At 38.7% G+C, this 27,820-nt stretch overlaps 1 protein-coding gene across 1 annotated transcript in view; it reads left to right on the top strand.

Moving 5' to 3' along the window:
* Window positions 1–27,554, top strand: part of RPAP2 (RNA polymerase II associated protein 2) — a 106,456-nt gene extending 78,902 nt beyond the window's left edge. The window contains exons 12-13 of the mRNA XM_049879810.1: window positions 19,075–19,224; window positions 21,849–27,554. Coding sequence (XP_049735767.1) covers window positions 19,075–19,216 — 142 coding nt within the window. The 3' untranslated portion in view covers window positions 19,217–19,224; window positions 21,849–27,554. The remainder of the gene's footprint in view (window positions 1–19,074; window positions 19,225–21,848) is intronic.
* The last annotated feature ends 266 nt before the right edge of the window (window positions 27,555–27,820 follow it).

Raw genomic sequence — 27,820 nt, 5'->3', positions numbered from 1 at the left:
TTTTCTTTCCTTCCTGTCTTTTTAATGATGTTTTGCTTTCTCCACGTATGATATCTTTGCTGTCATCCCACAACTTGTTTGGTCTTTGGTCATTAGTGTTTCATGAGTAAATCTCCTCTTGAGATGGTCTCTACATTCAGATGGAATATACTCAAGTTCATACTTTGGCTCTCATGGACTTGTTCTAATTTTCTCCAGCTTTGACTTAAACTTGCATATGAACAATTGATGGTCTGTTCCACAGTTGGCCCCTGGCCTTGTTCTGACTGATGATATTGAGCTTCTCCATCGTCACTTTTCCACAGATGTAGTCAGTTTGATTCCTGTATATTCCATCTGGCAAGGTCCACATTTATAGTTGCCATTTATGTTGGTGAAAAAAGGTATTTCCAATGAAGTCTATCATGTGATCTCCAGCATTGTTTCTGTCCCCAAGGCCTATTTTCCAACTCGTGATCCTTCTTCTTTGTTTCCAACTTTTGCGTTCCAATCCCAGTAGTTACCAGTGCATCTTGATTGCATGTTTCATTAATTTCATACATAGCAGAAGTTGGTAAAAATCTTCAATTTCTTTATCTTTGGCATTAATGGTTGGTGCATAAATTTGAGTAATAGTATTAGGTGGTCTTCCTTGTAGGCGTATGGATATTATCCTATCATTGACAGCATTGTACTTCAGGATGGGTCTTCAAATGTTCTTCGGTAGTGCTGGTAACATTTCATTGCATATGAAAAAAAACAAGCTATAATGGTTGCCTACTAATAAGAATGGAAGGAAGCACAGTGACCCAGTTTCTCTAATGATTCCTGTTTTCCAGGGTAGATATAGTCTGATAAGGATGTGAACATTTAACCCAAAGAATTGCTACTTTTAACCAAATCTAGCAATGATTTTTAGCAAATAGATTTTTGTGAAATCTTTCATAAGATTAATGAAAAACAAGTTAGATGTAAATGTGGGATTTTCTTTTAATTCACATATTTTTAGTGAGCATTTTAATTTTTAAAAATGTTTGTTTGATTAAAAAACTTATTATTGCTTTTCTGTTATTTTCTGTGCATTTTCTCTTATCTTCTGTGAACTGATAAAATAGAAGAACTGGTTATAGTGCAGTTATATCTACAGGTATTTAGATATGGCAGTGAATCTAATTATTTAACAGCATCATAGACACAATTCTAGTTAATGCTTCAAATGCTTTATGGGTTCATGTTTCTTCATTGAGTTAGAAGACTTTATCAAATATCAATGACTCCTAATGGAAAATTTCACTTTAAAAGACGAACTTTTTCTTTAACTAGTTTTACTAAATGCATTTTATTAAATAGTCTTAAACTTGAATGAAAATTTCAAGGAGAAAAATTATTATTCCCAGATGTCTTAACAGTGCATGTCAAATTCAAGATCCTAATCGCCTAGTGTGACTTTTTTTCTCTGTTGTCTTTAAACACTTCCGTTTAGATTGTGTATTATAGACTTGACACCTTTTAAATATTCTTCCTGCCTCTGACTTTTCTTTTCTGATATTGATAGCTCTAATTAACCGTAAGAGTCATATGGTTCTTGGAGGCAAGAACTCAAATGCTTCCAATTTGTTCATTGTTTAAATATTTTTATAAAATTTTAGAAGAGTGAATGATATAAGTGAAAAGGTAAAACAAGGCTTGGTATTGTCTGGTTCTTACTCTTGGCTCTTTGTGTTGTCCCACTGTCTGTTTTGAATGAGGAGTTTGGAGTTGACTGTTTGTCATTTTAGTATATCTCAGGTGTACTCTGCTTCAAAGGACAGAGGAAACATATCAAATTATACAAGGCTTAATATCAAAAACTCCAGTGCAACAAAGGCACTTGGGAAACTGCTACAAACTGCTTGGTGAACACTATAATTTCTGTGGTGAAATCATATTATAGTAGTTGAATCACCTGGACTATTTCACAGTTCCATTTATTTACTGATGAGGTTTCTAATTGCAGGGAGTGACAAGTCAGCTACACTGCAGAAATGTTTTATGAGAATAAAGCAATTGCCAGATTATAATTAGTATTTCTCTGGTTTAGGTACAGAGAAAAATATTATCTGAAACACTAAGCCTTACACAACTTTCACATGCTCCAAAATCTAATTCTCACAACTATGAAATTAAACGCCACTAATTCTCTGCAGCTATGGTTCTTAACCTTTTGGGTTCTTAGCCCCCAGCCCCAGTAATTTTCATCCATCCTGTTGTAGGTGTGTAGAAAACAGATTGCAGCATTGATCTCAGGTTGTAGTTTTGCTGGGTAGGAAAGTTAAGACAAGGATATAAGACATTCAGAAGAGTGCTGGTGAGAGATTAGTTCAAGAAATCAGGGCAAGTATAATTGCTGAAGGACAGTGGAGTTACCTTAGGAAGAAAATTGGTCATTTCAATCAAATATTTCTTGTGTCACTCCCCCATATCTCCTTAGTTGCAGACCAGAATTTCTTGTTTCTGGGCAACTCCAAATTCCTGTGGCATTTCACATTCTCCAATTCAAGACTGAGCTCATCTTCCCTTTCACATGCCCACTGTTTCTTTTGGTGGCATCCACCTTCCTAATGACCCAGAATTAGAATCTGACTTGTCTTTGGTGTTTCTCTTGCCTGTGTCCCTTATATCTAATTAATTCCTAAGTCCTTTCATGTCTGCCTCAGTAGCATCTCTTATCTAGTTGTTATTTTCCATTCCCACGCTACTAACCCACACCAGGCCTTCATTATTTGCGTGTTGTTGTTAGGTCCCATCAAGTTGGTCCTACTCATAGCGACCCTATAGGACAGAGTAGAACTGCCCCATAGGGTTTCCAAGGAGTGGCTGGTGGATATGAGCCACTGAGACTGCTGTAATTGTAGCCCTCCTGAGTAGGTCTCCTTGCCATGTCTCTTCCCCCAACTAGTCCATCCTTTCTCAAGCTATGAGAATAATCCTAAAGCTGAATTTTGATCAGACCTTTGTTCAGAAACCTAGCAGTTCCCCAGTCCCTACCAAATAATTTTGCATAAAATGCAAGGCCCTCTTGATGTGGCCTGACCATCCTTTCCTATCCTGCCTGTTTCCTTTTTGTGTCCTTACGTTGTGTCCACTGTTTCCTCTCACAAGCATCTTTGATTGCACTATTAACTGTGTTTGAAGTGCCTTTCCTTTTCATATCTGTGTGCCGAAGGCTTCAAGGCTAGGTTCAGATGTCCTCCGTAGAAGGCATTAGGAGTCTTCCTTAACGTCCCACAGTTAGAAATAATATCTTCCTTGTATAAACTCCTATAGATGAGACCTCTCTTTTAAACATATGACTTTCTGCTTTATTACATAATTATTTATGTAAAGGTCTTATTTCAGTTCAATTTCTTTCAGTAGTATAATTGATGAGTGTAACAAATTACCAGAACTACACAATTTTATTCAATTCAGAATTTAACAATTTCCTTAATCGATGAATCTCAACAGTGGCTATACATTAAAATCACATAGGAATCTTTGAAAATGCTAATGACTCAAAGGCTTTGATTCATTGGTCTGGGGAAGAGTCTGGGCATAAGTGTTTTTTAAGTTCCCCAAATGAGTCTAATTTGTGCAGACAAGACTGAGAACCACTGTCCTTAATTCTAGACCTTACTGGTGTGATACACAGAGAAATGCTAAGTCAGTTGATTTAATTCCGTCTGCTAGGATTTGTTTGGTTAGAGGCCCTTCTTAACTTTTTCTTAGGTCTTCATTAGTTAATCATGTTGGGAAGCACCTCTCAGCCCTCACAGAGAAAGAACAAATTAGAAACGGTAGAATTGTCAGTTTTCATTAGCATGTTTTGTTTTGTAATGATAGCCTTCACAGATTATTTGAAGAGCAAATTGCAAACGGGCTTTTGAAATCATAAGATCTACTCAATTCTTAAAATGAATCAGACATGTGAGTGTGTGTGGTCTAGTGGTTAGGAGTGTAGACTCTAGTGGGAGTACTTTTGGGGTTATTTGCTCATCTCTTAGTGACTTCGTGACCTTAAGAAAGTCACTTTAGCCTCACCTTGGAGTTAACACTTGCTACAACACAGGAAGGTTGAAGATTAACAAGTTAGTCTCATTTTTTAAAAAAAAATTTTTTTTTTTTATAAATTTGGAAATCACGGTAACTTCTTATGTTTGACTCAGTGGTTGAGACCCTGCCACAAAGAGAACAACTAGGAAGGAGAACTGAAATTCTTCAAGAGGAAAAAACTCATTTGCTCCAGTTTAGAAAGCCATCCACCACCCAGTATCTGAGCTTTAAACTGGCATTTGTTTCCATGTCAGTTGTAAAACCATGTTTACTCTTTACTTAAATCTGCATCAGCAACAGCTTAGGAAAGTGCCTCTGCATGTGGCCCAGTCCTTGTCACTTTATGGAAAAGGAAAAACTTCCACAGACCGGCTTTTTTGGTTCTTTGTCTGTATCCAGGTGGCTGTTGTGTTACTTTGGGGAGGAAGCCAGGGGTCACTGATTAAACAGATGTTTCTAGAGGCTCAGTGGGTGAGTTTAATCTTCTTCTGCCTTCTCCCCAGTAAGAGGCAAGCAAGATGGGGAAAGAGCTATTAAATATGAAATTCTAATTACTTAGATGCCAAGGCACCCAGGATGTACAGATGAAGGTCCTTTTGAAAGTAAATACCAGAATTTTTTTTTAAATGTCTGAGACTCGAGACATTTTGCAAAGGTTTGTGTGAGCCCTCAAATTTCTAAAAATAGATGACATTTTGACCCATCATGTTACTGGTCACAGCTCTCCTTTGTTTCAGTTTTGAGTGTATGGTTGTACAGATAGAGGTATTCTGGTTTAATCCTTTATCTCTTAGCACTTGTTCATATGGAGAAGAAGGGAAAATCCCAGCTTATTTTTTAGAAGAAGAAAAAAAATATGGGTAAGGTGGCAATTGTTACCTGCCATGCAGGAAGAAAAAACGGTGAAACTTGATGGATAAGCAAGATATTTTGGGGGAAAGGTATCCGTTTTTAGCACTGTCCTTAACCAGTATGCCCCTGGATAAATTTCTTACCTTCTCCAAACCTGAGATACTTGAGCTGTTAAAGGGAAACAATGTGGATAGATTGACACTAAATCACATCTAAGAATTAAGTGGTCTAGCATTGTAAAATAAGATTATGTCAGTTAAACTTCATCTTTTAGTTTCTTTGCTTATCCAAGCCATTATTAATAAAGGTGCCTCCTCTGTCCCAGGAATTTTTTGCTTCTATGTGATTCTAAGCCCCCAGAGTCTCAGGTATGGTAATATCTCTTCTGTTTTAATTGGTAAAGGGACAAGCACAGTGTCTGTGCATGTCAGTGCTGACATTATTTCTGTGTAACAGAAGTACTCCTCCTGCCATCTCTTTGCCAGCCCTAACTTCTGGAGGATGAGAGTAAGTGTTTTAAAAAAAAAAAAAAAAAAAAATTCTTTTAAGCCCAGCGTTATCTTTTAGCAGTCTCTGCATCTTCATCACCTTTATGCATAGTAATCAGCAGAACAGGTTTCCCTATTGCAGCAGAACTCTGTATGAACCCAGTAATTTCTCAAATCTGATAGGTACAGAAAAGTGTGTGGCTTTTCACTTCCTGTCCCTTCCTCCAGCCCTAAACCATAGAGGAGCACGCTTTCTGGTGACATTTATTCACACAGACGTTCTCATAACTCGTTCTCCCCTTACGGTTATGTTGAGTATGAAAAGTGTTGTTCAGTATGATTTTACAACCTACCAGTTGGAGTCTGTGAGTTTGGAAATCAATAATAACCACTTAGAAAACTCACTCTAAGAGACAGCAAAAGTCTCTTCTTCTGCTCAGTTTTGAAGATCAGGTAGAGGGATATCTGTGCTACAACATTTCAGGCAGGTGCCTGATGTAACTACTCAGGAAGGGATCATTCAGACCATGCTGTGATATACAGTGTTCCAGGAGCTGCCTTACAGATTCCCTAGTGATTCAAAGATGAGTACAGTAAGTATGACAATAGAGACTAGAATGAGGAATACCATTTAAAAATCCAAGTTCCTCACTGACTTTTATTGTCGTACAGAAGATGATAAAATAGAGTTCCAGTCGTTGTTTAGCGCCACTTGCTCGATATACCACAATTTTAACTCTTTACTTAGCTTTCTCTATTGATAGGACACAAACCAGTGACTCACAGAATTATAGGTAACTTGCTTCTGAGGCTTAATCAAGGGTTTGTTCAGCTCTAAATCCTTAGATATAAGGGCTTATAAAAATACCAACTCTAAAAATTTATCTTGTTTCAGTTGTCATGCCCCAGCTTTGGAACTCATCTTGTTATTTTGTATAATCGTTCCTGCTAACTAGATCCTGTTTAACGAGTCGAGAGTGCTTGTCCTAACCTGACTTACATTCTCTCCTTTTGATGTGTAGCATATGTGGAGCAGTCAGCTACATAAAGGTCTTATCATAAGATCCAGTTTGACTCTTGGCTTTCTGCTTTTGTTGTCATGCCATTTACCATATGGTAAAGGACTAGGTATAGAAGGCTGCCTGTCTTCAGAGTTGAGATTTGAATCAGTGAAGTTTTCATGAGTGCTTTCCTCTCTTGTTTGTGATTTATACATTGCAAGTTTTTATTACATAGCTTTTTTTTTTCAAATTATATTCTCTTGCATGTAGACTGTGTTAAGCCATCCGTTTAGTGTCACTTTTAGAGGTTTTTATTTATTCATACTTAAAAACAATTGAAGGAAATAAACTGGAACATAACAATCTTTTGTTTTTACTCACTGCCAATCACATTTTTTTGCTGATTATTTTAAAGATATTTCCTACATAAAGCACACTGTTAAATATCGACTGTGGATATTACTAGTTTTTATTTGAGAAGTTATTGGGCCCAGTTTATTATCATTTTCTTTGATAGGCACTGTTAGAAGTTACAGGACTGGAATAAAAGGTTAAGTCCCTGTCAGTGTGTAATGGGTGGGGATTGTTCTTTAATCAAAAGGTCAAACAGATAAATAATTACTGTATCATACATAATAGTATACAGATAAACTCTTAAGGGGAAGGGAGGGACCTGAGGAGTCAGTTTAACAAAGGAAAAAAAAAAAAAAAGGATGTTGATAAGATTGAGGTTCTACTTCAAAGATAACTCAGAAGTGAAAGATTTTATTTCATGATTTCTTTCTGTGGGGTGAGAGCTGTGTTGTTTTATGTTTTGAAGTAATGCATTTGGACAATATATTCTGGGCACTACATTTTAGGAAGAATGACAAGCTAGAAAGGGGTCTAGAGAAATATACCAGTCCAAAAAGGGGGTGGTGACATGGCATCTGTGAGGAAAGATTAAAAGGACTTGGAATTAACTGAGAAATGTTTTCAAGAATAAGAAGTAATAACCTTAAGAGCACGCCAAAAAAAAGGTTGATGAAGAAGAAAATAAAAGTCTGCAAGAGACATTTAGATTATATATGAGGAACATTTGTCCAAAATATAAGGTTTATTAACCATAACAGCATTCTACACGTTATTGTTAGTTGCCATTGACTTAACTCCAACTCATGGCAACCTTGCATACAACAAAGTGAAATGTTGGTTGCTCCTGTGTAATCCTCACAATGATTTTTGGAAGTAGGTCTCCAGACCTTCTTCCTAGTCCATCTTAGTCTGGAAGCTCTACTGAAATCTGTCTACTCTGGGTGACCCGGCTGATATTTGAAATACCAGTGGCATAGCTTCCAGCATCACAGCTACACACAACGCACTACATTACAGCAAACTGACAGACAGGTGGTGGATGCTACACATACACCTATAGAATCTCCCTCCTTTGAGATCTTGGAAGTAGGTAGTTTGTTAGCAGTTTATTAACAGTCTTGAAAAAAAGAGACCAAATCACTACATTAAGAAAATTTCTTAATTCTTTTTGGTCATTTAATTTTTAACAGAAGGAGACTGAAAGGAGTATAGATGTCAAAAACACTTAAATCCTCATTTTGCTGCCATATTCTGCTACTTTCATTAACTGAAAAGGAATAAAAATATACCCCACTCAAGAACAATAATAACAGCCAGAATTACAGAGGGATGTCATTAGGTGCTGTCGAGTCTGACTCATAGCAAGCCTATGTGCAACAGAACAAAACACTGCCTGGTCCCGCACCATCCTCACAATCATTGCTCTGTTGTTGCAGCCACTGTGTCATCCATCTCATTAAGGGTCTTCCTCTTTTTCGCTGACCCTCTACTTTACCAAGCATGAGGTCCCTCTCCAGGGACTGGTCCCTCCTGATAACATGCCCAAAGTACATGAGACAAAGTCTCACCATTCTTGCTCCTAAGGAGCATTCTGGGTGTACTCCTTCCAAGACAAATTTGTTGGTTATTCTGGCAGTCCATGGTACATTCCACATTCTTCACTAACACTGTAATTCAGAGACATCAATTCTTCGGTCTTCCTTATTCATTGCCCAGCTTTCACATGCATATAAGGCAATTGAAAATATTATGGCTTGGGTCAGGTGCACCTTAGTCCTCAAGGTGACATCTTTGCTTTTTAACACTTTAAAGATGTCTTTTGCAGCAGACTTGCCCAATATAATGTGTCATTTGATTTCTCAACTGCTGCTTCCATGGGTGTTGATTATGGATCCAAGTAAGATGAAATCCTTGACAACTTCAGTATTTTTTCCGTTTATCATGATGTTGCTTATCAGTCCAGTCATGAGGATTTTTGTTTTCCATTTGTTAAGATGTAATCCATACTGAAAGCCATATGTAGTCCTCGATCTTCATCATTAAGGTAGTACAAGTCCTCTTTGCCTTCAGCAAGCAAGGTTGTGTCATCTACATACCGCAACTTGTTAATGAGTGTTTCTCCAATCCCGATGCTGCGTTCTTCTTCATATAGCCCACCTTCTCAGATTATTTGCTCGCATATAAATTGAATAAGTATGGTGAAAGGATACAGCCCTGATGCACAGAAATAAAGACCTGCAGGACCGGCCAGTGTTTCGTTCTGTGGTACATAGGGTCCCTGTGAGTCAGAACCAACTCAGTAGCACCTAAAAACAACATTAGTTGGAGTCTAGATATTTTAAATTGCTTCAGTCAAGTAAATCTCATACCTTCAGTCAGGTAAATCTCATACCATCTAGAGTGAAAAGATTGAAGTCTTAAAGTAATGGAATTCCTTTTCCTTTCAAGTTTCTCCTGTGAGGCTTAAGTATTTTTGCTCCTGAGAAGGGACCATGCAAGCACTGCAGGCCTAGCCCCCTTTGCTCCACAGCTTCTTCTGCAGGACTAGAAGGGAATTAAAGCCACAAACTGAGCCTGCTCAGTGGCACTTGGCACTCCTCACTCTTGGCCAAGCTTAGTACTTCCAAGACAGCATTGAGCTTCAGGCAGGTCGGGGTGAGGAGGGGAAATGCAGGAACAGGTGGTAGGTCCTGATTTAATTTTTGGTCTACCTGATGAATTTAAAGCTTATCCCACTGATTGATGTTCTGAAATATTCTGGCAGGAAAGTGGTGCCACATATAAGCAGGGGGAAAAAGAATCAAGGAAACATTTCCTCCCTTCTAGAAATGAGATGAGAAAAATGTTATGAAGAGGAAAAAAAAAATCCCACTAAGCACAACAAATAAGTAGCCTCCTAACCTACCTCTTCATTCAGCAAATAATTATTGACCATCTACAGTGTGCCAGAAGGAGCCTTGGTGACACAAACAGTTAAGCACTTAACTGCTAACCGAAAGGTTGGCAGTTCCAACCCACCCAGCCATTCCACAGGAGAAAGACCTGCCAATCTACTTCCATAAAGCTTACAGCCAAAAAAAAACCCTATGGGCAGTTCTACTGTGTCACATGGGGTCCCTATGAGTCAAAATCGACTCGATTGCACCTAGCAACAACACAGTGTGCCAGGCAGTGTTCTAGGCATGAACGTTGATACAGTGAACAAAGTAGATAGAGTCACTGCCTTCATGACATTCACATTCTTTTGGATGGAAAATAGACTGTAAATAATCAAAAAATTACTATAGTCAGGCCATAATAAGGACTGTGGATAAAAATAAAGCAGAGTAAGGAAGTAGAAAGGATGAGGGTGAGAGTGAGATGGATTTCAGATGGGAAAGGTGACATTCAAACAAACCTGAATCACATGAAGGAGCCAGTCATACAGAAATCTGTGGGAAGACCAATCCCAGGAAAGAAAACAGCAAGTATCAAGTCCCTGAGGCAGGGACATACTTAATCTTGACATAATTGAGGATTAGTGAGATTAACCAGTAGAGCTGGAGTAGAAAGAGCCAGAGAAAGTACTCTTTCGAGCTGGATCATTTTGTATGAATTGTTGGTTCCTTTAGGCATCTTCCATACTTTAGTGATCTAGTGTGCAAGAGATCTTTCACAGTCCAGACCCTGACTATTTTAAAACCACTGATGCAACAGCCAATTGGCTCCTTTGGATTTCTCATCTCCTGTTTTAATTGCTCTCATTCTACATAGCTTTGGTATATAAGGCATTATATTAGTGACTGAATTTTTTCATTTTAAATTAAAAATGGTGCACAATTAGCGTTCAAGTCAGTTGATGGCAAACTTTCTGAAAAAAGCCAGATAGTAAATTTTTTTTTAATATTTTATTATGTTTGAGGCGAAAGTTTACACAGCAAATTGGATTCTCATTCAACAATTAATACACAAATTGTTTTGTGACATCGGTTACAATCCCTGTAATGTGTCAGCACTCTCACCATTTCCACCTCGCCTACCCCATTTCCACCCATCCAGTTTCCCTGTCCCTTCTTGCCTTTCTTATCTTTGCTTTTGGTAAATGTTCACCATTTGGTCTTGTATAGTTGATTGCTCTAAGGAGCACATTCCTCATGGGTTTTATTGTTTATTTCATAGGCCAATCTATTATCTGGCTGAAAGGTGACCTCTGGGAGTAGCTTCAGTTCCAGGTTAAAAGGGTGTCTTAGGGTGATAGTCTCAGGGATTCCTCTAGTATCTCTCAATCCAGTAAGTCTAGTCTTTTTTCTGATTTTGAGTTTTCAACATTTTTCTTCCATTCTAACCGGAACCTGCTCTTGCGTCCCTGGTCAGAATGGTTGTTGGTGGTAGCCAGGCACCATCTAGTTTTTCTGATCTCAGGCTAAAAGAGGCTGTGATTTTAATGGGCCATTAGTCCTGTGGACTAATTGCTTCCTTGAGTCTTTGGTTTCTTTCACACTCCTTTGCTCCAGACAGGAATGGACCAATAGTTGTATCTTAGATGGCTGCTCTCAAGCTTTTAAGACCCCAGGTGTTACACACCAAATTAGGATGTAGAACATTATCTTTACGCACTAAGTTATGCCAGTTGACCTAGTTGTTCCATGAGAGTATGGTCCTGGGCCTTCAAACCCTAAGTAAATCAATTCCACAAGGTATTTGGATATCTCTGTATCCCCAGCTGTGAACCCAATGTGTTTTATTGTATGTATGAATATATATGCAGCACATACAAGCATGTATACACATTTGCCCACAAATATACCTATATATGCATACACCTGTACTCCCATATGCCTTCCCACACCTATATAGGATACATATCTACCCATGTAACTATTCACATATCTTTTGCTTGTTATTACTGTTATTGCAAAATTGTATGCTATAGCATTTACCATAGTGGTCCTTTAGTCTTGCATACCTCTCAGTGTCTTTCTTTACCTTGGTCAGGTTGTGACGACTTCCCTCATATTGTGTTTTGTCTTTCCCATCACTAGAATTAACACCTGTCTACTGGGAGCCCTGGAGGTTCAGTGGTTAAGAACTTGGCTGCTAACAAAAAAGGTTGTTAGTCCAAATCCACCAGCTGCTGCTGCTGGGAAATCCTATGGGGCAGTTCTCTGTCCTGTAGGATCACTGTGAATTGGAATCGACTGGATGGCATTGGGTGTATTTTTTTGTTTTTGGTTTTTACTATCTAGTAAGCAATTCCCCTTCCCTCTGCCTCCCAAAGAGCATTGCTTTGTGTATATACTTATTCTTGACTTTCTATAAATGTGGCTTCATGCAATATTTATCCTTTCGTGTTAGATTTATTTGACTCAGCGTAATGTCTTCAACGTTCATCCATGTTGTGAGATGTTTTGCAGATTCATCGTTGTTTTTTATTGTGCATAGTATTCCACAGTGTGTATATACTATAATTTGTTTATTCATTCATCTGCTGATGGGCACTTAGGTTGTTTCCATCTTTTTGCTATTGTGAATAATGCAGTAACGACCACAGGTGTACATATGTCTATTTGTGTCACAGCTCTAGTATATATACCAAGTGGGATTGCTAGATCATAAGGTATTTCTATTTATAGCTTTTGAGGAAGCACCATACCATTGTCCATAGTGGTTATACCATTTTACAGTACCACCAGCAATGTGTAAGAGTCCCAATCCTCCCACAACCTCACCAGCATTTATTGTTTTCTATTTTTTGATCAGTGCTATTTTTCCAGAGGTGAGATGGTATCTCATTGCAGTTTTGATTTGCGAGCACCTCTTCATGTGTTTGTTAGCCACCTGAATGTCCTCTTTGGTGAAGCATCCGTTCATATCCTTTGTCCATATTTTGATTGGATTGTTTGTCATTTTGTTGTTGACTTCTGAAGTTTTCTATAATTTTAAAGATGAGACCCTTGTCAGATATGTTGCTACCAAATTTTTTTTTCCCAATCTGTAGGTTCTCTTTTTACTCTTTTGGTAAAGTCTTTTGATGAGCATAAGTATTTAATTTTTAGGAAGTACTAGTTATCTAGTTTATCTTTTGTTGTTTGTGCATTTTTAGTTGTGTTTGATAGTGTATTTATGGCAAAAATTAGGTCTCCTAGTTTTGTCCCTGTGTTATCTTCCAGGAACTTTATAGTTTTAGCTTTAACATTTAGGTTTTTGATCCACTTTGAGTTAGTTTTCATATATGCTGTGAGGTATGTATCCTGTTTCATTTTTCTACAAATGGTTACCCATTTTGCCAGCACCATTTGTTAAAGAGACTGTCTCTTCTTCATTGAGTAAATATTTCATTTTTGCTGGCCCTACAGTCACAACTAAGGAGCCCTGGTGGTGCAGCAGTTAAGCGCTTGACTGTTAACTGAAAGGTCAGCGGTTCAAAGCCACCAGCCACTCTGCAGGAGAAAGTTGTGGCAGTTTGCTTCTGTAAAGATTACAGCCTTGGAAACCCTATGGGGTAGTTCTACTCTGTCACATATGGCCACTATGAGTTGGAATCAACTTGACAGCAGCAGGTTCCAGCCACAACTAAGGCGTGTATGTGGAAGAAGTGGTTTGCAACAAACTGCAAACCTAAAGGTTGTCAGTTCAAACCCATCCATTGGCTCCACAGAAGAAAGGCCTGATGAACTGTTTCTTTAAAGATTACAGCCAAGAAGACCTTATAGAATGGTTCTGTTCTGTAACACACGGGGTCACCATGAGTCAGGGGACAACTCAACAGCTGCTAATAACAACCATCACAAACAGTCAACTCTGCCTCTTACAGTGCGAAAGCAGCCTTAGACAGTACATAAGCAAATGGTTATGGCTGTGTTCCAATAAGACTAATTCAAAAACAGATGATGAGCCAGATTTGGTCCATAGGCCATAGTTTGTCAACCTCTGTTCTAGTACAATGAGCAGTGCTAATATGGGGGAACAGCAATTTCTGCTCAGAAGAGTTCTGTAATCACATTCACCAAATTACTAAGAGAACAAGCCTGTGGAGAATACACAGATGGATGGGAGCAGTGTGATCAGATCTGTGAAAAAGGATTGTGATGGCAGTGTGGAGAATGGATTAGAGTGGCAGACCACTTAGGAGGCTGTACCAGTAGTTCAGGCAAGAGGTAATTCATCTGAGTTAGGAAAGAGACAGTGAGAATGGAGTGATTGAAAGAGATTCAGATGATTCAAGAGACACCTCAGGAGAATCAGCAGGACTTGGCAACTGATTGCACATAGAACATTTAAGGGCTAAGAGTCAAAGATGAGTCACGTTTCTAATACCAGAAAATTTTAATGGAAATGTGGTCAGAAATTCAGGTTTGAATATAATGCATTTGAGGTACCCAAGGGGAGAAAAATCTCAGGAGAGAAGTTAGAGGTTTGATAATCAAAGCGGTAAGATTGGGTATAGTGCAAAAAAGAAAAGGCTCAATATAAAACCTTTTCATTAGTCGGTGAAAAAAGAAAAGCCAATGAGAGATTGTAAATAATCAGAGGAAGGAGGAGAACCAGGACTCAAGAATCACAAAAGCCAAAGGAGGAGAATTCCAGGAAGGGAGAAGTGCTCAGGGGCATTACATACTGCAGAGTCAACTGGGAAGAGAATTCAGAAGAGTCTTTCAGATGTGGCAATTAGGAGGCCATTGTTGACCATGAAAAGAACAGTTTCAGTTATAAGTCTTTGTTCGTTTCTCAGTGAGTCTGGTTCTCACCACAGGTAGGGACTGTGTTGCTCAGGGCTTCACAGTTTACAAGTCCTTCCGCATAGTCACTGCTGACAAGGGCAGACTGTGCATAGAACCCTGTCTCCAAGCTCTGTGCCCTGCTGTCCTAACCAGATAGATCTTCAAACTCCAGTCAGCCCAGTGACACCTGTAGATGAGCTAACCATTAGGGCAACACGTACCCCAAGAAGAAACCCAGCAATTTGTTAGTAGCATTTTGGACAGTAAGTGATCATAGGTAGCACATGGTATTACTTGATATTACAATCATTATAATTGATAAAGACCTATTCAACTGCAGTATCCCATTTGGATTTTACAATAATAACCTTTTCAGGTACTTAAGTATTACTATGCCTGTTTCATAAACCGAAAATCAAACTAAACCCATTGCCGTCGAGTCGATTCCAACTCATAGCGACCCTATAGGACAGAGTAGGACTGCCGCATAGGGTTTCCAAGGAGCGCCTGGTGGATTTGAACTGCTGACCTTTTGATTAGCAGCCGAACTCTTAACCACTGCACCACCAGGGTTTCCTCCCTGTTTTATAGATAGACCCTAAGGCTTTGAAGTTCAACTTGCCCAACACCATATAAGCAGTCCAGGTGGAGCTAGAATTATCTTTGACCAAAATCATGATAGACTGATAAAAGGTTATAGTCTTGCCTCTGATTTATCTGTGCTACCTACTACTAAGCAGGCACAGGAGTCTCTTGGTACAAAAGTAAAATATGGAAATTCAGGAAAAAATGCCCATTAAGTAAATCATTCAGGCTGAAAGAGTGGGCAGGTAGTCAATTGCTGCTAAATATTAAAGCATGTTAAAGTAAATATGACAAGGAATCTGGAAAACATAAAAGATTATGTATAAACTAACCAAAGCAAACCCAGTGTCATCGAGTCGATTCCAACTCATAGTAACCCTATAGGACAGAGTAGAACTGCCGCATAGAGTTTCTAAGGAGTGCCTGGCAGATTCGAACTGCCAACCCTTTGGTTAGTAGCCGTAGCACTTAACCACTATGCCACCAGGGTTTCCAAAAGATTATGTGTAGTCCTATTAAATTTTAAACGTAAGTTACTCTGGAGATAGAAGCAAACCATAATTCTCTTGAATGAATCATTCATAAAATGACCTACACTAGAGCTCAGATGTTCAGCATCTTTATTGACATAATATCATCAGTCATTATGATTTATAGCTTTTCATTTTTGTGTTCATGACCCTGGTTTCTAGAAAGGATAATTTTAAAGAGAAAACACAATTTCACATGACTGTCCAGAAGTGCTGCCCTGGTTTATTAACTTTTAGAGGTACATAGAAACTATTAGAGTGTTTATTCTTTTATACCTCACACTTATTCCAAAGAGGGCTTAAGGCAGCTTAAAACTCTTAGAAAGTTAATATCATAAATTTCTATAGTCATTTCTGTTCTGTGTTATGGACTGGGAAGTAGGGAAAAAGAAATCGTTTCAGTTAAATTAAAGGAGAAATATGAGGGAATAAAATAGGTTAAAGGAGATCTTGCTGGCTAACTTTCCAGGAGTATAATTATACAGCAGCACTTAGGGCTCAAGTGTTAAGAGTAGTCAGGAAATCCTGGCTCCAGATACCTGAGGATTGCTATCTATCTGCTTCTTCACTTGCTGCAGAAATCTTCAGGCCCCAGGGTGATATTCCTGTCTCCTAACAGACACCAGACCTTGTGTGATTATTCTATCAGCATTTCCTCTCGCTTGCTAGCTTGTCATTTTTACATCTGTAGTCTTCTCATTCTCTAAAACATTCTGTTCCTTCTGCACGTTCGTTGAAGGCTCAGTAAACATCAGTTGGGCAAGTGAGGATTAAATTTATAGAGTGCTCTACAGCCTACAAAGAATGAAAGGTAGCATAGTGGCTAAGCACTTGGGGTTCTTGAGATAAATTTGCCTAGGTTCAAAGCCCAGTCCTGCCACTTACTATCTTTGTGACCTTGGAGAAGATGCTTCAATTTTCTGTGCCTCTTATTTGCTCATCTTTAAATGGGAGGTGATGCCATATCCCTCAGAGTCATTGTGAGGATTAAAGGAGAGAGAGAATTAAAGCAGAGAACGAGTATACAGTAAGTGATCATAGGTAGCACATGGTGTTACTTGATACTACAGTCGTTATCATAATTGATAAAGACCTATCCAACTGCGGTATCCCATTTGAATTTTACAATAATAACCTTTCCAGGTACTTAAGTATTATTATTCCTGTTTTATAGATAGACCCTAAAGCTTTGAAGTTCAACTTGTCCAATGTCACATAAGCAGTCCATGTGGAGCTAGAATTAGAACTGTTACGTACAGTGGACACAAAGGCATAGTTCCCCCAGGGCTTACTGTTGGAGTGAAGAGGTTTCATCTCAGTAGCCAGTTCCAAACAGTTGAAGTGACCTCTCTGAAACATGTTGAGAAGGATTTTGAAAGCAAGACCAACCTTAATAAGAATGCCTGGTTAACTGGCAGTGTTTGCCATGAGCTCATACGGCCTTTTTTTTTTCTTCTTTCTCTCCTTGCTAAAGTTTCCTTTCTTTCCTCACTGCTTAGGATTCTCTTGAACCCTACTTTTTCTGACAAATGAAAATTTTAGGTAGATTTGAACACATCTTATAATGAAGGTGTTAATTTCTAGAATCCTTTTAGCCTTATAAGTTTGCTAGAGAAGCGTTACTATTCCTAAAGTGTTTTCTAACCAGGAGAGGAGGAAGAAGGGTTCTCTTACAAGCTATTTCTCTCTAATTCTTCACATTTTCTGGTCTCACATACATATGGGAACACGGATTGAGAAATGTGGTAGTCATGATTTATTTCTTATTTGGAGGTTACTTTTTTAGGGTCGCTATGAGTCGGAATCGACTCGATGGCAGTGGGTGGGTTTTTAAATGTACTAGTGACACTTTGAGAAATAGTTGAGAACAGCCTTCTTTTCATATTATTAGCCAAATACTAGTCTCTTGTACTTTGAAAGTCAGAGAAATTGTTTTGGGTGGGTCATATAAGTACTATTTAAATACACAAAAGCTAAGTCGCTGTGGAACTGACGTATCTGACCTGTTTGCTCAGGGCTTTTTGGTTTTATTTTAGCCAATATTATCCCATTTCCAGTATCTTTGCGTTTATTGTGGGGAAACAGCAACTTCGTATTCAAAATATTGACATCACCTAAGTGTGGGAGAAGTGAGAGTTGAGTTCTGAATGCCACCTTCTCTGTAGGAAGATATCTCAGAAAAGGCTGGCCACAACTGCCTAGGTTCATCTAAATGCTAAGCTTAGGATTGGCATCGAAAGGCTTGGGTAGTCCTGTCTCCCAGTGTAAACTACCCTTCAGGAATACCTGTGGGCAAACCTCATGAAGTGTGAGAACTGGTACTCCATCCACCTAGCTGTGAAGAAATTTGAGAGAGGTAGAACTCTGTGGATTTCACAGGACTACTGGAGTCACCTAGTCTCCAGTTCTTGCCAAGATACCTTCAGAGATAAAGAGAATTTACCACCTCCTCTGGAAGTCCTGACCATCTTTGGACAATTCTGACAGCTTTTTCCTTTTACATATGCTGTCTGTATGAGCTGAATAAGTAAGGAAGAAATCTATCCCTCAGAAACTAACATTTCCCATTCTACACTCACTGCTAGAGAATTGCTCTACTCTGATTTCTTGTGTTTCATTGATTGAAGTTATTTTATTCATATTTTATGTGCCCAGTGGCAATGACTAAGGTTAAATAAGCACCTGAAAGAGCATTGTGGTAATTGTAGACTAGTTGGCCAAAAAAGAATTTTCTCTCAAAAAGCTCTCCAGAAATGTAACTTGCAATGGCTCTGTGAAGGGTGCTCTCTAGAGCAAAAAATATTTGTGAAAGATAATAGTATTTAATCTTTGTGATTAGATTAGATATTGCTCAGTTTTTAAATATCATGCTTACTGATCACATTTCAATAAAAGTAACTTTTGAGATTCCATTATATGCAATCAATTTTGGGGGACATTTACTGAGGTGCTTAGAGGAAAAAGTATTATCCTTTATGAAGCTGGTGTTAATTGCCTAGTAAGATGTAATTCATTTATTTAGTGTTTTTAAAATAAAAATGTTAAAGTTTTATCCAAAAGATAATGTTGTTTTATTATTCATTGCCTTTTTTCAGGTGGTATAAGGCAAACATTCAATATGTTGCTGTGTGCTGTTGCGTCAATTCCGACTCATAGCTACCAGTCTCAGCTCTAAGCTGCTCTCCACAGTGGAAAGAATTCATCACTTTTCTGTCTTGGGCAGAATTTTAGTAGTTTTTGCCAGCATGATGAAGAACCTGTTGTAGATTCAGGCTTTTAGACTTCTTTCCATATTTACCAATACATCTGATCTTTCCATTTTTTCCTGAGATTTCTCTTCTTCCTTTGTTAGTAAGTAAGGCTTTCTATCTCTGGGAGTTTTATTAAATCAGAGAGACCTGGTAATCACAGAATCCTCTCTGGCAAAGTTGAAGACGGCATCCCTTAGCCCTTCCCATTTTGTAGGTATTCATTCATTCATTCCTATTTCATTTAGTATTTCTGGTTGTTTCAGACTGACCCCAATTCTTGGTATTCAGAAGCATTCTCAGGAAAATGTGGTGTTTACACAGTTTATAGCCACCCTGCTTGAAGAATTACATTTAAAGAATGAAGACCTTGAAAGTTTAACCATCATATTTAGAACCAGCTGTTAACAAGTGTGGTGAGTTGAAATGTGTTTTACTTTGGTTTGTTTTTCACTTGTTGACTGTATGGATTCTTTTTTATGTTAGAAATTTTAAAAACCAAGTGTAGACTTTGAGATATACTCATCTTGCTCAAAGGAAAACATGCTATCCCTCAGTTCTCAGCCACCTCAGTTACTTCCTGCCCACTCTAGTTACTTTCTGTCCCATCCTTGTTTCTATTCCTCCTCTGTAGGCTTCAGCAGTTATTTGTTTCTTGTAATCCAGGAAACTTCCCCAGTATCAGCTTCCTTCTTATGCCAAGGCCATCCCACATGTCCCATCTCATAAGTGTCCTCGCAGGAAATTACTATTTACTTCAACCCAAGGACTGCAGTGGTCCATTGAGAATATCCTCATTCTGTTGCCCCTTAAAAGAAATCACCTCCTACCTGGCTAATATCTTAATCATCTCATATGCAGATAAACAGGTGAATTTACAGGTCTAGCTCTGTTGAATCCTAGTCCTGCTCCCAGATACTTACCCTCTCCTACTTCACGAGTCCGTGCCCCTTTCAGATCTGTCCTTCAGAATGTTCTCTCCCTCATTCTGCCTGAATCATAACTCTCCCATCTCTTCCTCCCTTTAATTCTCACTTCACACACTCCCAAGTGTTCAAATAGGCAAATATCAGATTTAATGTTATAATTGAAGGAAGTCAAGCTACAAATGAGATTCTCTTAGGGAACATTTTCAGTTTATAAAAACTTTAAATTATTTTTTAAATTATAAAATCAATATAAGCTTCTTGTAAAAATAAAAATGGAACAATACTTCGCATTTTTATAAAAAGTCATCAAGCAAATCTCTAAATATATGGGAAGGATATTTGAGAGAGAGGGGTATTCTGGCAGGTAAGGAGGAATGGCGCTACTTATTGAACCTGCTAGAAAGTAGGATATAAGGAATCAGCACTGTAACTGCCTCCCAGTTTATACCCAATGTTAGTTTCAAGTGATCTTGTTCCCATCAAGACCTCGTAAAACAAAGGGAGGGAGCTTTTGGGAGAAAACTCTTCCAAGGAGCACCTGGTGGATTCAAACCACCAACCCTTTGGTTAGCAGCCGAACTCTTAATCACTATGCCACCAGGGCATTCGGAGGATTTAGTTAATCATACGCCTCAGTTCACAGTACCCTGTCTGCAGTGGTTGAAGGATTTCTTTTCCAGACAGACTGAGAACAAAGAGTGCCTAAGCAGAGGTTCTGCCAAACCTACTTTAATGAATAGATAACCAAGTAAGATTCATTTTAGTTAGCATATTTAAAACTTGCATGTAAATACAAAACAGTGTTAAAGTGGTCTTAAGGAGTTTCAACAATAGATGCTTTAAGTGGACTTAACAATTCCCATATGATCAGTGTTTATTTACGTTGTTCGTTTGCATAAGTAACCAAAGTAAACCTTTGCCCAGTCTTTGTCATTATTGTAAAGGCTCCCAGATGAATAAGGCCTTATTATATGATTTTCCATATGAGAAATAGAGATGGTTGTGAGTAGATGGCTGGATTTTATGTTTGCATGACTTTTGGAAGCCATAGTAAGTTCATATGAGTCTAAAGATTTTAATATTTAGTAACTTTTTAAAAATTAAATTATTACTAGCTAGTCTATGTTTATATACTTTCAGTTACAAATAAAAAAAAGAAGAAAAAAATCCAACCAAACTAGCTTTTCTTATGATGGAATATTAGTTATCTTTTGATGCTTAACAAATTACTCTAAAACTTAGTGGCTTAAAACAAAAAAACGTTTATCATCTCACAGTTTTTGTGAGTCAGGAACCCGGGCACAGTTTAACTGGGGGCCTCTGACTCAGGGTCTCCCATGAGGTTGCAATTAAGTGATCAACTGGGGCTGTAATCTAATCTGAAGGCACAACTGTAGGAATATCCCCTTCAAACTCATTCACATGGTTGTTGGCAGAATTCAGCTCTTCACTGGCTTTTTCTGGAAACCTCTTCTCAGTTACTTGCAACGTAAGCCTCTCCATAGTACACTTCACAAGATGGCACGTGGCTTCCTTCAGGGCAAGCAAGTGAGAAAGGGTGCCCAAAATGAAAGTCAAAATCTTCTTGTAACAATCTTAGAAGTGACATCCCATCACTTTTGCTGTATTCTTTTAGTTAGAAGCTAGTTACTAGGTCCAGCCTACACTCAGGCAGAGATTATGTAAGGATGTGAATATGAGGAGGCAAGAGTCATTGGGGACCAACTTAGAGGCTGTCTACCACAGGTGGTAAAATTGCTACAATAGTTCCCAGCTTTGTATTTCATATACCACACTGTCCTGGCAAGAGTCTTGAACTCACACTGATTAGGGACACCCTTGAGCCTATCTACATGGCCACAGGAATGCTGTGAGCTAACCCAATCATTTTGGCAAGGATGGGAGAAAGGGAATGGAATTGCCCTATGATTTAGACCATTTAAGACCTATCATTCAAGCTGGATTTGGAGCTGGGTCTATTCCTCCTAAACCACTATTGCAACATAATAGAAGAGAAATGGAATGGATTTGGGAAGACAAACCCAGTGGCCACCATAGCTGGTAAGATATTTTAAATGTTTTTATTCAAACTGTCCTTTCTTCCTTCACAGGTAGAATCCATGAAGAGAGAACAGAGGATAAACTTCTGTTGTTCACCATTTCTGATATTGTGGCTCTGATGATGGTCTGTGGTGACTGATTAACTAGCTTTGTTCCAAAAAAGACCTTGCCTCCTTAGGTTTCAACCTCCTGTCCTTCAGTCCCTAACTACAGAGAATGACTTCTCAGATAGGCGAAAATTATTGCTCCAACAAGGATAACCAAGTCTTTCCATCCCTAGCTACAAGAGGTAGTGTTTTTATTTATTTGAAAATGAAAGTTGAAATCTTAAATTGAAGCTTGAATAAATGTTCAAGAAACTATAAAGACCTCTTATTTTTCTGGGTGATTCCCGCCATCATGTCAGTTGATCAGAAAATTGAGAAGATTCCCATTTTGGCCCCACAGTCTAAACTCTGGATTCTAAAGAATAGTAAACAATTATCCCAATAAATGCAATCTAAGATGAAGCCCTTTAGAAGTCTAGTCGTTATTCTTTTAAAGAAACTGACTGTGCTGTAAAATGGTTGAGAGCCAAGTGGTCAACCTCACAAGTCCAAAGCAAGAGTATCCTAGACCTTTCTGAACTCAAGGAAATTAAAAATAATAATAATAATAATAAATAGAACAGCCAGAATGGAAATATTGAGAATGTTCATGCATTGTGAAGAATGTAATCAATGTTACTGAACAATTGGTGTAGAAGTTGCTGTATGGCAAGGATGCTATATAAACCTTCACTAAAATACAATAAAATATTATTAAAAAAAAATAATAAGCTCTGAAACCTGTAGTTTCAAGAGAGACAATCCTTAGAATTTAGACTGCTTTTTCAAAATATATATCAAGCATGCAAGTTAGCTGACCCCCAGAGATGTTGAGGCAGGCATCAGGTAATTTGGAGAGCTTTACTGGAGGACCAGAAAACAAGATTCCATCAGATATACCCTCGTGGACACTGAAAGAAATGACAGCTGCTAAATCCTAACCGTGGAAAAGGGCTAGAAGGCATTCTGGTGGAGTGGGGAGCTCAGTGGACAGGGAGATAGGGATATGGTTTCTCTTCTTGGCTCTACCAGTATTTGTCTGTGTGGCCAAGTCACCTAAATTCTCTGGACTTCAGTTCTGTGCTCTATAAAATAAGGAATTCGGCCAGACAGTCTCTATGGGAAAGGACTATAAAAACTAAAACTCCGCACAGACAGAGGCTGCTGCTATCTTGTTGTTGGTCTGGGCCCCCTTTGTCATGATTCTGACTGAGTGAAGGTCTCACAACAACAAAAAAAATTATATCGTACTAGAACTAATCAGTGAATTAAGCAAGGTCACAGGATATAAGATCAGTATACAAAAGTCATTGTATTTTTGCACACTAACAATGAAAAATTTAAAAATGAAGTTAAAACAATTCCATCCCCAATAGCACGAAAAAGAATTAAATGCTTAGGAATAAATTTAACAAAAGAAGTACAAGATTGTACAATGAAAAATTGTAAAACACTGTTCAGTGAAATTAAAGAAGGTATAAATGGAGAGACATTCTGTATTCATGGATTGGAAGACTCAATGTTGTTAAGATGGCAGTTCTCCTCGGATTGATCTACAGATTCAGTGCAATTCCTATCAAAATACCAGCAGGCTTTTTTGCAAAAATTTTGACAAGCGGATCCTAAAATTTATTTGGAAATGCAAAGGACCCAGAATAGCCAAAACAATTCTGAAAATAAAGAGCACTTTCTGAGTTCACAACTTACTACAAAGCTACACTAATCAAGACAGTGTGGAATTGTCATCAGGATAGGCATATAGATCAATGAAACAGAATAGAGAGTCAAAGAATAAACTCTTACATTTATGATCAATTTATTTTCAAGAAAGGTGCCACGGCAATTCAGTGGAGAAAAGATGATCTTTTCAATAAATGGTGCTGGAACATTTGGCTATCCAGATACAAAAAGACATAAACAAACAAACAAAAAAAGACTTTAGGCACTTTCTGCAAAAGGAATTGTAGACCTAATTGTAAGACCAAAAACTATAAAGCTCTTAGAAGAAAACATAGAGGTGAACCTACGTGACTTTGAGTTAGAAAAAGAGTTCTTAGGTATGACACCAAATGCAATCCAGAAAAAAAATACATTAATAAGTTGGACTTCATCAAAATTTGAAATTTGTGCACTCCAAAAGATACCATTAAGAGAATGCGTTGACAGACTACAGACTGGAAGAAAATATTTGCAAGTAAAGACTTATATCCAAAATATACAAAGAATTTTTAAAACTCAAAAATAAAGCAAACAAGTCAATTTAAAAATGGGCAAAGGATTTCAGCAAAGAAGATACATGAATGCCTTAGTACTTGAAAAGATTCTCAACATCATTAATCATTAGGGAAAATCAAATTAAAATAAAAATGAAATAACATTTCACACCCAAAAGAATGCTCATAATAAAAATAAGTGTTGGCAAGGCTGTGGAGAAACTGGAACCCTAATTAAGACATTGCTGTGGGAATATACCCAGTGCCGTCGAGTCGATTCCGACTGTAGGAAACCCTGGTGGTGCAGTGGTTAAGTGTTACAGCTGCTAACCAAAGGGTCGGCAGTTCAAATCCACCAGGCGCTCCTTGGAAACTCTATGGGGCAGTTCTACTCTGTCCTATAGGGTCGCTATGAGGCGGAATCGACTCGATAGCACTGGGTGCTGGGTGGGAATATAAAATGGTGTGGTCACTTTGGAAAAGAATTTGGTGATTAAAAAACTTAAACATAAAAAAAACATAAGTTTACCATAAAAAAAACAAACCAAACTCGTTGCCATTGAGTCAGTTCTGACTCATAACGGCCCTGTAGGAGAGAGCAGAACTGCTCCATAGGGTTTCCAAGGAGCAGATGGTGGATTCAACTGCCAACGTTTTGGTTAGCAGCTGTAGCTCTTAAACACCGTGCAGTTCCACCCCTCAGTATTCCATCCAGTGTGAATTTCCTAGGGCTGCCGTAACAGTACCACAATTTGGGTGGTTTATGAGAACAGGAAAGGAGCCCTGGTGGCGCAGTGGCTAAGCACTCAGCTGCTAACCCAAAGGTGGGCAGTGTGAACAGCAGTTCCTCAGAAGATCTGACAGTCTGCTTCTGTAAAGATTGATAGCCTTGGACATAACAGTTTATTAAGAAAATGTTCTGCATCCCACCTTGGTGAGTGCTGTCTGGGATCTTAAAAGCTAGCGAGCAGTGATCTAAGATGCATTAACTGGTCGCAACCCACCTGGAGCAAAGGAGAATGAAGAACACCAAAGACACAAGGAAGATAATTAGCCCAGGAGACAGAATGAGCCATAATAAACCAGAGACTCCATCAGCCTGAGACCAGAAGAACTAGATGGTGCCTGGATATCACCAATGACCACCCTGACAGGGAATACAACAGAGAGTCCCTGACAGAGCAGGAGAAAAGTGGGGTGCAGAACTCAAATTTTAGTAAAAAGACCAGACTTAAGGGTCTGGCTGAGACTGGATGGACCCTGGAAGACATGGCCCTCAGACTCTCTGTTTGCCCAGAGCTGAAACCATTCCCAAAGCCAAGTCTTCAAAGACTAGACTGGACTATAAGACATAAAATGATACTCATGAGAAGAGTGCTTCATAGCTCAAGTAGATACATGAGACTAAATGGGCAGTTTCTGTCTGGAGACGAGATAAGAAGCCAAAAAGGGACAGGAGCTGGTTGAATGGACACAGGAAATCCGGGGTGGAAGGGAGAAGTGTGCTGTCACATTATAGGAAAAGCAACTAGCATCACATAACAGTGTGTGTGTGTAGATTTTTGTATGAGAAACTAACTTGAGCTGTAAACTTTCACTTAAAGCACAATAAAAAAAATAATTTAAAAAAAGAGATTTAATAGCCTTGGAAACCCTAGGGGATGGTTCTGCTCTGTCCTATAGAGTCGTTATGAGTCAGAGTGGACTCAGTGGCAATGGGTTTGGTTTGGCTGGGTTGGTATGAGAACAGAAATTTATTGTGTCACCATTCTGATGGAATAGGAATCCAAAATTAGGGTGTTAACCATGTTGATTCCTTCTGTGGGCTCTAAGGGAGAATCTTCCATGCCTCTCTCCTAGCTTCTGGTGACGCTGAGGGATCATAGGCATTCTTCCCTCTGTGTGTCCGTCTGTGTCTCTTCTCTTTTTGTAAGGACAGCACTCATATTGGATTAAGACCAAGGTGGGAAATTAATGGGGTCAATTGCCTGAGCACACCTAAATAAACAGACAATAAAACCAAACCAGTTGCTGTTGAGACGATTCTGACACATGGTAACCCCAGGTGTTTCACAATAGAACTGTATTCCGTAGAGTTTTCAATAGCTGTGACCTTTCAGAAATGGATTGCTAGGACTTTGCTCTGAGGTGCCTCTGGGTGGATTCAGAGATTCCAAACTTTTGGTCATTAGCCAAGTGCTTAACCATTTGCACCACCCAGGGACTTCTTAAACAGACAATAAGCCCCCCCCCCCAAAAAAAACACATTGCCGTTGAATCTATTCCAACTCATAGCAACCCTATAATACAAAGTAGAATTACCCTGTAGGGTTTCCAAGGAGCAACTGGTAGATTCAAACTGCTGACCTTTTGGTTGGCAGCTGAGCTTTTAACCACTGTGCCACCAGCGCTCCTGAACAGACAATAAAACCAAACCAGACTCATTGCTGTTGAGTCGATTCCGACTCATAGGGTCCCTATGAGATACCACAAACAGATAATAGGTACCTGGATTTAAAGAATTAAAGTTAAAATCATCCCTGTTCCACTATGACATGCTGATAACATTTTCAAAGACACTATTTTTTTTTTTTTTGCCAAACATGGTCATGTTCACAGGTACTAGGAGTTAGAACTTCAACATATCTTCATTTAATCCCTAACACACCCCCAAGAGAAATGAAAATATATGTTCACACAAAGACTTGTACGTGAATGTTCAAAGCATTATTCATACTAATCAAAAAGTGAAAACAATCCAAATAATCATCAACTGCTGAATGGATAAACAAAAAATGTATGTCTATACGATGGAATATATTCAAAAATAAAAAGGAACAAATTTACTGATGCATGCTACAATGTGGGTGACTTCAAAAACATGCTGAGTGAAAGAGACCACAATAGACCACATACGGTATGAGTCCATTGATACGAAGTAATTCAAAATGCAAATCTGTAAAGCAGATAGTAGATTAATGGTTGCATGGGGCTGGAGGCGGGGACAGGGACTGTCTGCACATGGGCAAAAGAGATTTTTCTAGGGTGATGAAAATGTTGTAAAACTGAATTGTGATTTTTGTGTAACCTTGTAAATTTTTTAAATAATTGATTTGTACACTGAAAACAGGTGAATTTTATGTATATAAATTGTATGTACTTCAAAAAAACTGCTGAAAATCATAACTGCCAGGGCCTTTCCCTCTGACCTTCAGTGACCCCTCCAGGGGTAAAGAGGGGGAGAGGCTCCTCTCTCTCCACAACTCCTCTTTCCTGTGCCCAGAGACACATCTTCAGTTACCTCCGCACCCAGCAGATCTAAGGGCCTCAGGTGAGGAGCCAATAGCTCACTGTGCAATGATTGAGAATCCAAATGGACCAAATGCCCTAATGTACCAATACCAAATCTGCCACCAAGCTACTGTGGTGCTAGCTGCTTTCTGGGGGTGCTACATCTGCCTCCCGCATACTCCAGTCAAGTTACATTAGCTTGGAAGGACTGGAGCAAGAATGCAGTTCAGCTCAAAGTACTGTCAGTGCTGGACCTTGGTTTCTAAATATTTTCCAGTTAAAGTATCCAGTTCTCCAAGGAAAGCGACAGGTTCTAAGGCGGGGAAGGGAAAATACAAGACAAGCCTGGAGCATCTTGTAGTATAGAAAGTAAGCAACTGCTCAAAAACAAAAGGATTGGGGCATGTCAAAGGGACACAGGAGCTAACCTGA

Source organism: Elephas maximus, chromosome 3, assembly GCF_024166365.1.
Source record: "Elephas maximus indicus isolate mEleMax1 chromosome 3, mEleMax1 primary haplotype, whole genome shotgun sequence".
Taxonomy (NCBI): Eukaryota; Metazoa; Chordata; class Mammalia; order Proboscidea; family Elephantidae; genus Elephas; species Elephas maximus.
The sequence above is the reverse complement of the archived record's forward strand: the minus strand, read 5'-3'. Positions and strand labels throughout refer to the sequence as shown.